Source organism: Oncorhynchus nerka, linkage group LG24, assembly GCF_034236695.1.
Source record: "Oncorhynchus nerka isolate Pitt River linkage group LG24, Oner_Uvic_2.0, whole genome shotgun sequence".
In the NCBI taxonomy this organism is placed as follows: Eukaryota; Metazoa; Chordata; class Actinopteri; order Salmoniformes; family Salmonidae; genus Oncorhynchus; species Oncorhynchus nerka.
In genome coordinates, this window is record NC_088419.1 from 72,057,679 (window position 1) to 72,072,829 (window position 15,151).

General features: G+C 42.4%; 1 protein-coding gene across 1 annotated transcript in view; it reads right to left on the reverse strand.

Moving 5' to 3' along the window:
- Window positions 1-443: 443 nt before the first annotated feature.
- Window positions 444-15,151, reverse strand: part of rgs8 (regulator of G protein signaling 8) — a 29,642-nt gene continuing 14,934 nt past the window's right edge. Inside the window, exons 2-6 of the mRNA XM_029633050.2 lie at window positions 8,238-8,329; window positions 7,027-7,131; window positions 6,734-6,795; window positions 3,536-3,702; window positions 444-2,495 (exon numbers count right to left, since the gene is read on the reverse strand). Coding sequence (XP_029488910.1) covers window positions 2,301-2,495; window positions 3,536-3,702; window positions 6,734-6,795; window positions 7,027-7,127 — 525 coding nt within the window. The 5' untranslated portion in view covers window positions 7,128-7,131; window positions 8,238-8,329 and the 3' untranslated portion in view covers window positions 444-2,300. The remainder of the gene's footprint in view (window positions 2,496-3,535; window positions 3,703-6,733; window positions 6,796-7,026; window positions 7,132-8,237; window positions 8,330-15,151) is intronic.

Genomic DNA, 15,151 nt, shown 5'->3' on the forward strand with positions numbered 1-15,151 from the left:
AATGTAGCTGAGTGGGTGTGTTGTTTGTCTATTGACCTACATCGGCCCATGTGCTGCCCGTGTGCTGCCCGTGTACTGCTTGTGTGTTTACGAATGAGAACACTGGCCTACATTTCCCCTGGTCCTCTTCCCCACAGTGACTCAACAACTCACAGATACACAGCAGGCGAACTAAGTGGTGCAGTGGGCGAGACCACTGGGCACCTGGCCTACACATTCAAAGGGCACAGATCCCTCATGGCTGGCACAGCAAACACACATTTTTGACACCTGCACCTGTTTTGAGTTTTTACTAAACCCCCTCCTGAATAACCAGATGCTGTCCCTGTCTTCTTTATCTTTATCTTCCCTCTCGCTCTCGCCCTCTCTCCGGAGGTGTTATGTGTTCGTTGGTTTGTTCTGTATCTGTGTGCATTTTGTCTGTGTATAAAATGCAGCTTGACAACAGGTCATTTCATTTTTATAGAAAAAAACTCAAGAGGACATTACTTTCAAGGTATGCACCACTATGAACAAACCATTGCAAATATGTATATTTTATATTTTACTCATGCAGTTTCACTGATCCACAGTAAGTTTAAATCATATCTTTTAAAGTGTGTATATCATCAATAATTCAAATATACTCTATATTCTATGTATTTTTTAAAGAATAATTATCTAAATATTCATAATCTGAAAGAATATTACAGTATATATAGAACATGACGTGCTGCAAAAGTTGAATAAAATTCCCAGAAACTTATCAACTTCAAAATGAGTATACATTGAGAGGATAAATACACATGAACAAAAACAACATGTTGTCTAATAAGAGTAATACAAGTATACACAGTACAAGGTCTTGTGGTATTTTGTTTTCTAAGTGCAAACTAGCTCGACACAATATCACGATATGTCTAAATTCTATGAATCCCTCTGTTAGAATCCTAAGTTGATACTTAAACTTAATCTTTTAACTTAAACTTTCACATGATTCACTATGTCAATGGGAGACTGAAATTGAGTTACGCACATATATCTCAAGTTAGGACTTGAGGAATAATGGTTACTTGTGTTCTTCTAACTACTGAAGAAGTGTGTGTGTGTGTTTGTGTGTGTGCGTGTTTATACAACGGGTGGGTCTAATCCTGAATTCTGATTGGTTAAAACAGCAATCCAGCCGGTGTCTATTCCACAAGTTACCACTGGCTAAATCTATGAACTTAAAATGCCTATTTACTTTGTTCCATCTGACTGTGCAATCCACTGTCTCATCAGCCCAGCCAAGCAATTTATAAACTTGATCTCCACTATAAAAAAGCATCTAGATATTATCTCACATTTATTTTATACTAACATTTCGTTTTCAACAGAGGAGATTTGTATAAACCTTGCAGCATGTCTCTCTGACATTTACAACATTGTTTCAATATTCAATTTCGATCTCCAGCTGTCTCATAGTAATGAACGTGTCGGGAGTCGGAACGAGACCGACAGGCAAGCTGCGTTTCTCAGCCAGTTGAAATAACGAATCAGCTGGCATAATTTTTATGGATATATACAAAGAAATATCAATTGAAACAAGGTAAAACGAAATGAAGTGCAGCTAGTTTGCAGTCTTTCCAGCTTCAGTTTGAAGTGATTGCATTAGCTGTATTGTTGGCTAGCTCCTCTCAACGACCGTATCCTGACGAGTGAGCAGATGTTATATGCCAGGCGAAATTGCGCCTCACTAGCTCATTGTTATGGCTGTATCCAAATAAATGTCACTAGAAAACAGCTTAAACAAATCCAAATGCTTGCTGTTGTTCTGGCTGCACTTTTTTGATGTGACTGTAAGTTAGCCGTAGTTTGCTAGCTAGCAAGCAAGGGATAAGAACGTTGCTAGCCAGTATGGCAATGGAATATCTAGAAGGAACGACTGTGTCGCCTCCATAGATACAGAACAAAAAATCTGAATGACTGGGTTGCGTCTCTAGCAAACCGAACCGATAGAATGAACAACCAGCCAGCTTGGGTAGCAACCCTAGATTTGGGACAATATATTGTGGAAGGATGAAATAGTATGAATACATTTATCAAATGAATGTTTTTAATTAAAATACGTCAATCATTATTTGAATATGTTGCTAACCCGTTGTATAAAAGTGATAATGCCCAAGAAGCTGATGTTAGGGGATATATTGGCACGGTTTGCCGACCCTCGACTTTGTCTCTGGCCTAGCAACACCCGTGCCAATATATCCTCCAAACACTGGCTTCACGGCATTATTACTTAAGTGTGCGTATATGTATCTGCAGCTGCACGTGTGTGTTCTTCAGACAGAGTTCCGTTGGCAGGGTGTGTACTGCGTTTTGAGTAAGTCCTGGTAGATCTTGGAGCGGAGGAAGCGTGGGTAAGAGTCTTTCTCCATGAGGCTGTGGACCCTGGCCTGGACCTCGTTCAGACTGGAAGGAGTGGGCTCCTCAAGGCTCTGTCTCGTCACCTCCCGTGTACGGAAGTCTATGTTTACCTACATTGACCAAGGGAGTGCAAAATAAACATTAGTTATCTGAATCATCTAAGTGTGTCAATGTTCTATGAAAAACAGTATAAAAAATTGAAGACAGTATCAAAATTACTTTTATTCCATATAATCAAAGTATGTGTATTCATGTGTACCTATGTGTAATATTGCAGAGTTGTGGATTGTTACACATAGTAACTCCAGTTTACAAACAAACAACCCTTAGCATTGATACTTAAAGTAACTGTCCAGGGAAAACAAACTTTTAAAAGTTCATATTCTGTTAACTAGAACCAAAATTATGTTGATGACTCATCCTATACTCGTTTTTGTGGCCAAAGCGTGAATTGGGGAGAATTTTTAATTTTTTTAAATGCTTGCTATTTCCTGATGGAACATAGTGTCATGTTGGCTCATTGGCTGAGCTGGCCAATCAGCGGTCTACTCGCATGAATATGTTAAATGACCGGTATAACCATTCTGTTGGAGGATTAAATCTACACCGTTCCAACACAGAAAAGCTGCTTTATAACATACTTTATGGTGACACGTTATCCCATATAGATGATTTACAGATAGGTTGTTGATAGTATGACTATGTTTTAATAAGCAATTGCCTGCAGAAGTTACAGTTAGGGTTATGTTTAAGAATAATGTACAGTTAGTTAAAATGTTGCTGACAGTTATTGAACATTTACATTTGAGTCATTTAGTAGATGCTCTTATCCAGAGCGGATGCGTATATTTTCATCATGGGAATTGAACGCACAATCATGGTGTTACAAGTGCCATGTTGTACCAACTGAGCCATCTACTGAACATCTACAACAGCTGAACATCTACAAACCATCTAAAAGTCATCTACTTGGGACTGTTCCAATAAAGTGTTATCTACTTTAATACCCTGTTTTGGAAGGAAAACTATTTTACTCATATTGTAATTAATTATAGGTCATATTTCATAGAAATCTGGAAACACTGCACAGTCACAATATAACAGACAAAATGTGTATTTTGCATCATTAGCTGGTTGATCCAACACAAACCTCTCTGGGAGCCTTGACATCGATAAACTCATTGTAGATCTTGTTGGCTTTGGTCACCAGTTTAGCGGGAGTCTTGATTTTTTTATATTCCTCGCAGGCCATCCAGAACTCAATGTTCTCGTCGCTGAACTCCGTCTTGAGAAAAGCCCGGAAGGCAGCCAGGCCATCTACGACACAAAACATCCATCAGCCAGTTAGAGGGGCTAATGGACAGCAAGTGTGTGTGTGTCTGTGCGAGAGAGAGAGTGTGTGTGTCTTTACAAAGATCTATATCGTATCCCAGCACCTATTTCTGAACATGGGCCGTTTTTTTTGGAACTGATGTGTTTTTGCCACAGAGAGCACCTGTAGTTCCTTTGATGCATATAATAACAGGGTTGATTATCATGCATTGATATTGTCTGAGATGAGGAGTGTTGTCACGTCCTGACCTTAGTTCCTTTTTTTTTGTTTCTATTTTAGGCTGATCGGGGCGTGTTTTGGGGTGGGCATTCTACAGTATGTGTTGTTCTAGTTTTGGTTTTCTATGTGTTTGGCCTGGTATGGTTCTCAATCAGAGGCAGCTGTCAATCGTTGTCTCTGATTGAGAACCATACTTAGGCAGCCTGTTTATCCCACTTGAGTTGTGGGTGATTGTTTTCTGTGTCTGTGTTTCCTCCATACAGAACAGAATTTTGTATTTTCGTGTTCAGTGACTCTTCATAAAAAATGACAAACACTTTCATTCTCAGTACATTAAACTGCCCTGCGACTAGAACACAAAAATGTGTCCCACAACCTTCCAATTAACTTTTTGTCTTCATCAATCAAAGATGAGATCAATTTGTCTGACATCAATGATAACATGGAGGGAGGTCTTGTTTTACAATCGGCCGTGTCATGATGACATGTTTTATCCATCCTCTCTCCCTCACTTGCTATTTTCTCTTGCCTGTATTTGCTTAACATTTGCCCAGCAGGAGCACCAGGAGAGTAGGCCATCAGGCCCAATCACCAACATTAGCCACACACTCTTACGAAACAATGGTTTTAGGAAGATCACCAGAAGGACACTTACTGCATGTAGCCTTGTCAACAGACATTGTTAAAAATAAAAATAGATCCCTGAGGCATTGAACCTTTCTTGGAAGAAGATTTTCTCTCGCTGCTTTATTTTTAATCAGTGTCTTTAGGAATAGTCTATGATGTGTTAATGAAGCCAAGGCCTTCTAATGTGTGAATGTAGGTCAGTGTACATTTCAAACCCTGAAAGGATTTTCGATTTTCTTTAAGTAATGTTTACATACACATAAATGTTATAATTAAATATTGAAAAACATATACATGAATGTTGAATTGAGGCTTGTTTAGTTCAGCATAAAATGGACTCCCATAGAAATGAGAAGCAGTCACAAACCACATCATCACAGATAGGTTGCCTAAGGTACCCAGCCAGAAGCAAAGGGCAACCAGATAAATAGGATTAGCTGTGATACAAATGGGCTGTGGTTATATGATTGGCCGGGTGAATGTGATAACTGTGTTCTTCTGTTAGATCCAATAAGTGCTAAATCAGGAGGTGAGGACAGAGCCAATGTGGCCAAGGCATGGGAACAAATAGTACTGCTTCTGTTCCTCTTATGTGATTATAAAGTTGTGTGTGTGCGTGTGTCTTGATTCACTCCTTTATGTTTAGTGAAGCCGGATACTAAAGTCTGTCTCTTTGCCCCCTTGTGTCTGAAGATAATATTTGTCATTTGAAGATAATATTTGCACCTGTACACACTCTACACAGCCCATCTGTAAATAGCCCACCCAACTATCTCATCCCCACATTGTTATTTTTTGCTCCTTTGCACCCCAATATCTCTACTTGCACATTCATCTTCTGCACATCTATCACTCCAGTGTTTAATTGCTCAATTGTAATTTATGGCTTATTTATTGCCTTACCTCCCTAATCGTATTACATTTGCACACACTCTATGTAGACTTTTCTATTGTGTTATTGACTGTACGTTTGTGTTACCCCATGTGTAACTCTGTGTTGTTTGTGTCACACTGCTTTGCTTTATCTTGGCCAGGATACAGTTGTAAATGAGAACTTGTTCTCAACTGGCCTACCTGTTTAAATAAGGTGTGGATGCGACTTCAAACCATCAAGTTCACACCAATTTGTCTATGTTATACAAACTACACCACCTGTTAAACAGTTGGCAGTGGGGTCTACAGGATAATGTATACAATGCTTGATTAACTCATTACTTACAAATACTAACATGAGACATGCACACCTGCAATGTTTTTGCAAATGTCCATTAACATATGACTTGATTTGTGTCCATGTTTATATCTCTAGTTTGGACAACATATTTATTGACCTATTAGGTATCCTAACAAAGGAACAGCACAATAAGACAACAGAAAATGTAAGACATTTAGTTTGCTTTTCAGGAACACTGGAAGAACAAAGCCTGATATAATGATTATGAAGCCAGAATCAGTCAGCGGTTTAGAGGTCAACTTTTTCTAGTGCAAAACCTGCCCCACAACATCCAGGTTCTGGTTTTGGAAGGAACAACTAGTAATATTCAAAAGCAGCTAGGTGGTGTTCATTGATGCACTACAAAATCAAAACAAATATAATACAACCAAAGTCTTCTGTGCAATGTAATTTCCCAATCCCTGTGGAGAGCCTAGTTATCACAGCTATTTCTGCATGTACATGTGTGTGTGTGCACGTGAACATCTGCATGTGTTTGGATGTGTGTATTTGCGGGTGAACATGTGTTTGTATGTGTGTTATTGTGTAATACACAGAGAAGGTCACAACCAAGAGTGTGTCTCATTGTGTGTTGTGGAGTGCTACACATCAATAACCAGACAGACAGGGGATGTTAAATAAGAAGGGTTTAGGGGAAGAGAAATGGGCTGATGTGGAAAGCCATCCTCAGATAGGGAACAGATAAACAATCCTCTTGTCAAAGGAAATACATAGGCAAGCATTTTGTCAAAGGGACAAACAGAAAGAGTACAGAATGGGATGGAGGAGAAAATGTCATCGGTACAGTTGCCTGGTTTGCTTCGAACAGTTTGCTAACAATGACATGGACTCCCAGGTTGGTTGATAAAAGGTGAAATATTTATATCTAACTCTAAAGAGAAGGATCGACTGTTACTTTTTAATATAAAAGGGACTATCCTTTAAATTTCACTTACACTTGTGCGATAGAAGAACATCGAAGGAATCTGCCCATCGAATGACCTCGTCTTTTGTCAGCCTGAAGGAAAGACAGAGATACTGAGACACACGTTTTTAAATGTGTATGCAAATATGCAGTTGCAGGTTTTCAACACACAGATAGTCACAGTTTCAAAAAAAAAAAAGACCCTACACCATCTATTGTGTAGTAGTCCTATTACACATCCCTAGTTTTGGGAGAAATAATATCTAAATACTATATGAATGGGAGAGACTGACACCATGCAATCAGATATAAAGGTCTACTTACTTTAGGCATCTGGTGGTCCTGTCTTGGGCAGGAGGCAGGAACTCAGTGAAGTCGGTGTAGGAGTCCGACTTATTGGACAGGCAGGCTAGTCTGGTCTTCATGGTTCTGCTCAAATGACGGGAAGAATAGAACACAAGCATTTAAGAAAGTACAGTACATTTCTCAATATTGATCACATAACATCAAAACACATGATATCAGATGCAGATCACATTGATTGTCTTTTGATGTATACATTTCTCTTCACAGCTTTTTTCTACAGTAGCTAAAGACTGAGCTATTTCCATGTACACCTACAGCTTGCAGCTCTGAGCATAGTCTTCTCAGAAAGTGCCCGGATCCAACTGAGCCACACGGTTGTCCTGTGTGGCTCAGTTGGTAGAACATGGTGCTTGCAACGCCAGGGTTGTGGGTGCAATTCACATGGGGGACCAGAAGGAAAAGTATGCACTCACTGCAGTAAATAGCTCTGGATAAAAGTGTCTCCTAATGGGTGAACAGGTAACAATGTTAACCTCCTGCCTATAGGCAGTATGTTAATGCATCAGTCATAAGCAAGGCCATGGTCTTCACTCAGTGTACTGACCCTTCGAATGACTGCATAAGAAAATGGATTCAGATGTTGGAGGAGGTGGAGAGCAGGTTCAGGATGTGCCTGATGAAGTTTGCTAAACATCACTTCACATTTGTTTAGTCTGCACCGACCTGATGACGCATGGTCATTTGCTTTCAACATTTTTCTGCTTACTCTCTCACACTACAGTACATATCACACAATCAATCTGATCAATGTTTTGTCTATGGTGTTTCATGCACTCCAGTTGTAGATATAATCAAAAGTGATGTTTAATATCATTACCTATTGGCCAGCTGCTGTAGGATTAGACACATCAGACATACTGATGGGTCTGATAAGAGTCATTGCTCTAAATGCCCAGATAGACATTTACAGCAGGTGTAGCTCCATATGGAGCAGGCAACATACCCATCAGCTAGCCACTAGAGAACATCCAATCTGGGTAGTGAGCCACGAGATTCTCTACCATGCATCTAGTCCCCCTGATAACACACAGACCAAACAAACCAAGCAATGCAGTGAATGCCTAATATGCTGGAATGGAATGAGGGGAATGAGTACTCCCATCAATAGTTGGTTACATAAGGGACACAATCTCCATCCCGCTGGTGGGTAAAGATGTTAGATTACTCACTGTTGCTTTGCCTTTTGGTTTTGTTAGAATGGTCAGTCAAGCTTCAGTAATCCAAGGACTCCTCTAAGATCACTGGTGGTTGCTGGAGTTCTCTGTTGAAGAGAAATAAAGTCATGCATTTTTATAGTGAACAACAGCAAGGTAGTTAGTGTAATTATTACTCCCATTGGTGCTCATTGTCCTAATGCCAGATGCCACCTTAAGTCCCACCACAATATCAACAAACTGATTGGGTCCCTAAAGCTTATCTTATTCAATAAGCTTGATCCCTAAAGGCCACTAGTTTCCAAAACAATTTGTGGTTAAGATGGTTCAGTTGGATGGAGCATGGTGCTGCTAGCAACACTGGGGTTGTTGGTTTGATTCCTGCATGTGCCACACATACTGAATACATGATGTGTAAACTCTAGGTCAATTTGGTTGGAAGTGTCTGCAAAAATGTACTACATTACTGTATTTTAGAATCTATCTGAACAAACACTTCCTCTACAAACATTGATGGGTGTTGAAGGAGGCGATATGGTGGATTGCTTTTCCGTCTGCTGTAATTGGGAACATTGCATGAAACGTACCACTCATGTTTCTAGAGAAAAGCACTTTACTGGAATTAATGGGCTTTCTTATCATGTACTCTTAAGATTCCACTCATAGATTCTATCTAGGCAGAGCTGATTTGTTATGATGCTCGGTGTGTGTTTATGTGTGTGGTGTGTCCGTTAGTCCTTGTATTTGTGTGTGTGTGGTAACTTGATGAAATAGAAAGAGACTGGGTATACAGCTCTTCCGGGAGTCTCTTGAGAAAAATAATTGTTATTTGGAATCAAAATCAACAACAGGGAGATGTGGAATTGATTTCTAAGCTTTTTAAGCATTTCATTTTTTCATTTTTCTGAAGATGTTCTGATGACAATGATATATCTTCTACAATGTTTTGTTGCATTAGTCATATATAGTTTTAGGCGTCAGTGATACGATTTCATTGAAGTATGGAGGTCAAATGATGAAACTACAGTATATAAAACCAAATGATGTCACAAAGTGTGAATTTTGAACCCTTTTGAGACTAATGACATTAATAGCTGCTTGTATTATGAGAAACTAATGATGCTCTACTGATTACTGTGCCATAGATTTTTGAAGATAACTGCAAACGAATTACCACAGATATATCACAAATATTAATGCATTTCAAGATGCATATCTTTTCCAGGTATCAATCTTTTTGGAATATACGTCTGCTAATTGCAGGTTTCAAACCAGTCTGCAGTCTCTCTGCAGTGGAAAGCAGATCTGTGTTTTCCTGTTCTCTTTCTACTCTACTTAGCAGCAGGCGGAATCTTTTTTTGCCTACATGGGGTGGGTACACGTGCCTGCCTGCCTGCCTGCAGAGCTATTTATAAAGTTCTCTGACAAATCCGTGCAGTCAGGGGAAGCCACTTTATGTTTTATTCAGCCATGCAGCAAGCACAGACTCCTGGAGGGGCTGCTATAAAAAGGAGTCTCAATTTTAATGTATCTGAAAAAATGGGGATGTCATGTTGCATCATGAATTTTGAACATGCCAACATGATCAATTCCTCTTCAAAGATGCCTGGTTGCTTTAAAGGGACCCTGAAAGTACTGAGTCTTGAAATTCCTTTGATGTCATTTTGGTGCATTGCGATTTTTCAACTTTTCCTTTGCCCTGGTTTTCTTGTTCTTAGTGTGGAGAATGTAGTTGGAGAGCAGATCCTGGCATGTCCATCTGTCAAGCAAACATCACTCTCAGCAGCCATTTGGCAATGAACATGTATCACTTCAAATCAATCTATTACTTGTTGAAAAAAATTACCCAGCACAGTATAAAATGCTGCATGAATAACAACAACCCTGAATTGATGCAAGCAGTCTCTCACCTTGAAGAGTTTCTCTCTGTTGCTACAGTACAGTATTATCTATCCTAAATGTTGCATTAGAAATGAAGAAAAGCATTTCTTGCATTAAATATCCCAGTGTGTTTATCAGTTAAACAATGGGAACACTGAAGAACTCTGTGTCCTTTTTTGCACCCCCACTTTTTACCAGAGAATGATCATGATCCATTGGGTAAATTGTCATTTTGAATAATTAGTGGTGTTTTCAGCTAGTCGGTATTAAAATAGATATGCACATTTTTTATATAGTATAATTAAAAATTGTATTTTGCACCACCGCCCCCGTCCTTCAAGATGAATGGTTTTGAACTCTGGAAAGTTTTGCTTCACACCCGCACGCCACTGTTTTGGTTCAGTGCATTTAGAAAGCACAAGTTGCACCACTGGTGTTTCAAATGAAAAGGCACCTGCAAAATCAAATTGTTTATGTATTTTGTTGTGCTGTTCTTACATTTGTATCACTGTTTCATGTCAGATGGTGTTGGTCCAATGGTGTTGTTAAATATAATTTGAGATGAGGGCACCACAAGCAAATTCATTGTATTGTTTCACTTTGCCTATAACAACCATGATGCATGGTATTTCTGATTAGGCTTCGCTGTAGCGCAGGCTCTTTATTTTTAATTTTTAATTTCAACTTTATTTAATCAGGTAGGCTAGTTGAGAACAAGTTCTCATTTACAACTGTGACCTGGCCAAGACAAAGCAAAGCAGTGCGACACAAACAACAACACAGCATTACACATGGAAAAACAAACATACAGTCAATAATACAGCAGAAAAAGTATATATACAGTGTATGCAAATGAGGTAGGGTAAGGGAGGTAAGGCAATGAATCGGCCACAGTGGCTAAATAATTACAATATAGCAATTAAACACTTGAGTCATAACATGTGCAGAAGATGAGTGTGCAAGTAGAGATACTGTGGTGCAAGGGAGCAAAATAAATAAAATAAATAACAGTACGGGGATGTAGTTGGATGGGCTGTTAACAGATCGGCTATGTTCAGGTGCAGTGATCTGTGAGTTGCTCTGACAGCTGGTGCTTAAAGCTAGTGAGGGAGATACGAGTCTCCAACTTCAGAGATTTTTGCTGTTTGTTCCAGTCATTGGCAGCAGAGAACTGCAAGGAAAGGCGGCCGAAGGAGGAATTGGCTTTGGGTGTGACCAGTGAAATATACCTGCTGGAGCACGTGCTACGGGTGGGTGCTGTTATGGTGACCAGTGAGCTGAGATAAGACGGGGCTTTACCTAGCAAAGACTTATCGATAACCTGGAGCCAGTGGGTATGGCGACAAATATGAAGCGAGGGCCAGCCAATGAGAACATACAGGTCGCAGTGGTGGGTAGTATATGGGGCTTTGGTGACCAAACGGAAGGCACTGTGATAGACTGCCATTTTCTGAGTAGAGTGTTGGAGGCTGTTTTGTAAATGACATGGCCGAAGTCAAGGATCGGTAGGATAGTCAATTTTACTAGGGTATGTTTGGCAGCATGAGTGAAGGATGTTTTGGAAGCCGATTCTAGATTAAATTTTGTATTGGAGATGCTTAGTGTGAGTCTGGAAGGAGAGTTTACAGTCTAACCAGACACCTATGTATTTTTAGTTGTCCACATATTGTAAGTCAGAACCGTCCAGAGTAGTGATGCTGGACGGGCGGGCAGGATTGGGCAGTGATCTGTTGAAGAGCATGCATTTAGTTTTACTTGCATTTAAGAGCAGTTGGACGCCACGGAAGGAGAGTTGTATGACATTGAAGCTCGTCTGGAGGTTAGTTAAAACATAGTGTCCAAAGAAGGGCCAGAAGTATACAGAGTGGTGTCGTCTGCGTAGAGGTGGATCAGAGAATCACCAGCAGCAAGAGCGACATCATTGATGTATACAGAGAAAAGAGTCGGCCTGAGGATTTAACCCTGTGGCATCCCACAGAGACTGCCAGAGGTCCGGACAACAGTTCCTCAGATTTTACACACTGAACTCTATCTGAGAGGTAGTGAAACCAAGGCTGTTGAGTCTGCCGATAAGGATGCGGTGATTGACAGTGTCGAAAGCCTTGGCCAGGTCGATGAATACAGCTGCGCAGTATTGTCTCTTATCGATGGTGATTATGGTATTGTGTAGGACCTTGAGTGTGGATGAGGTGCACCCATGACCAGCTCGAAAACCAGATTGCATAGCGGAGAAGGTACGGTGGGATTCGAAATGGTCAGGGATCTGTTTGTTAACTTGATCTGTTTGTTAACTTGGCTTTCGAAGACCTTAGAAAGGCAGGGTAGAATAGATATAGGTCTGTAGTAGTTTGGGTCTAGAGTGTCTCCCCCTTTGAAGAGGGGGATGACTCCGGCAGCTTTCCAATCTTTGGGGATCTCCGATGATACAAAAGAGAGGTTGAACAGGCAAGTAATAGGGGTTGCAACAAATTCAGAGCAACATTTTTGAAAACTAGAGCTCCGTAGACTTCCAAATGTTGCACCTTAGCAGAAAACTGCATGTCTGTCATGGATCAGGCTAAGACCAGGTGCAGACACAGGAGGTGGATAATACGAGTCTCAGAGTTTATAACAGTACAAGTGGCAGGCAATCGGTAGGCAAAGAGTTGATATCAAATCAGAGTCCGGCAGGTACAGGACGGCAGGCAGGATCAGGGTCAGGACAGGCAGAAAGGTCAGAATTGAGAAGACTAGTAAACACTAGACCACAGGAAACACAGGAACACATTTACATTTAAGTCATTTAGCAGACGCTCTTATCCAGAGCGACTTACAAATTGGTGCATTCACCTTATGACATCCAGTGGAACAGTAGTGCATCTAAATATTTTAAGGGGGGTGAGAGGGATTACTTTATCCTATCCTAGGTATTCCTTAAAGAGGTGGGGTTTCAGGTGTCTCCGGAAGGTGGTGATTGACTCCGCTGTCCTGGCGTCGTGAGGGAGTTTGTTCCACCATTGGGGGCCAGAGCAGCGAACAGTTTTGACTGGGCTGAGCGGGAACTGTACTTCCTCAGTGGTAGGGAGGCGAGCAGGCCAGAGGTGGATGAACGCAGTGCCCTTGTTTGGGTGTAGGGCCTGATCAGAGCCTGGAGGTACTGAGGTGCCGTTCCCCTCACAGCTCCGTAGGCAAGCACCATGGTCTTGTAGCGGATGCGAGCTTCAACTGGAAGCCAGTGGAGAGAGCGGAGGAGCGGGGTGACGTGAGAGAACTTGGGAAGGTTGAACACCAGACGGGCTGCGGCGTTCTGGATGAGTTGTAGGGGTTTAATGGCACAGGCAGGGAGCCCAGCCAACAGCGAGTTGCAGTAATCCAGACGGGAGATGACAAGTGCCTGGATTAGGACCTGCGCCTTTTCCTGTGTGAGGCAGGGTCGTACTCTGCGGATGTTGTAGAGCATGAACCTACAGGAACGGGCCACCGCCTTGATGTTAGTTGAGAACGACAGGGTGTTGTCCAGGATCACGCCAAGGTTCTTAGCGCTCTGGGAGGAGGACACAATGGAGTTGTCAACCGTGATGGCGAGATCATGGAACGGGCAGTCCTTCCCCGGGAGGAAGAGCAGCTCCGTCTTGCCGAGGTTCAGCTTGAGGTGGTGATCCGTCATCCACACTGATATGTCTGCCAGACATGCAGAGATGCGATTTGCCACCCTGTCATCAGAAGGGGGAAAGGAAAAGATTAATTGTGTGTCGTCTGCATAGCAATGATAGGAGAGACAATGTGAGGTTATGACAGAGCCAAGTGACTTGGTGTATAGCGAGAATAGGAGAGGGCCTAGAACAGAGCCCTGGGGGACACCAGTGGTGAGAGCACGTGGTGTGGAGACGGATTCTCGCCACGCCACCTGGTAGGAGCGACCTGTCAGGTAGGACACAATCCAAGCGTGGGCCGCGCCGGAGATGCCAAACAAGGAGAGGGTGGAGAGGAGGATCTGATGGTTCACAGTATCGAAGGCAGCCGATAGGTCTAGAAGGATGAGAGCAGAGGAGAGAGAGTTAGCTTTAGCAGTGCGGAGCGCCTCCGTGATACAGAGAAGAGCAGTCTCAGTTGAATGACTAGTCTTGAAACCTGACTGATATGGATCAAGAAGGTCATTCTGAGAGAGATAGCGGGAGAGCTGGCCAAGGACGGCACGTTCAAGAGTTTTGGAGAGAAAAGAAAGAAGGGATACTGGTCTGTAGTTGTTGACATCGGAGGGATCGAGTGTAGGTTTTTTCAGAAGGGGTGCAACTCTCGCTCTCTTGAAGACGGAAGGGACATAGCCAGCGGTCAGGGATGAGTTGATGAGCGAGGTGAGGTAAGGCAGAAGGTCTCCGGAAATGGTCTGGAGAAGAGAGGAGGGGATAGGGTCAAGCGGGCAGGTTGTTGGGCGGCCGGCCGTCACAAGACGCGAGATTTCATCTGGAGAGAGAGGGGAGAAAGAGGTCAGAGCACAGGGTAGGGCAGTGTGAGCAGAACCAGCCGTGTCGTTTGACTTAGCAAACGAGGATCGGATGTCGTCGACCTTCTTTTCAAAATGGTTGACGAAGTCATCTGCAGAGAGGGAGGAGGGGGAGGGGGAGGAGGATTCAGGAGGGAGGAGAAGGTGGCAAAGAGCTTCCTAGGGTTAGAGGCAGATGCTTGGAATTTAGAGTGGTAGAAAGTGGCTTTAGCAGCAGAGAGAGAAGAGGAAAATGTAGAGAGGAGGGAGTGAAAGGATGCCAGGTCCGCAGGGAGGCGAGTTTTCCTCCATTTCCGCTCGGCTGCCCGGAGCCCTGTTCTGTGAGCTCGCAATGAGTCGTCGAGCCACGGAGCGGGAGGGGAGGACCGAGCCGGCCTGGAGGATAGGGGACATAGAGAGTCAAAGGATGCAGAAAGGGAGGAGAGGAGGGTTGAGGAGGCAGAATCAGGAGATAGGTTGGAGAAGGTTTGAGCAGAGGGAAGAGATGATAGGATGGAAGAGGCGAGAGTAGCGGGGGAGAGAGAGCGAAGGTTGGGACGGCGCGATACCATCCGAGTAGGGGCAG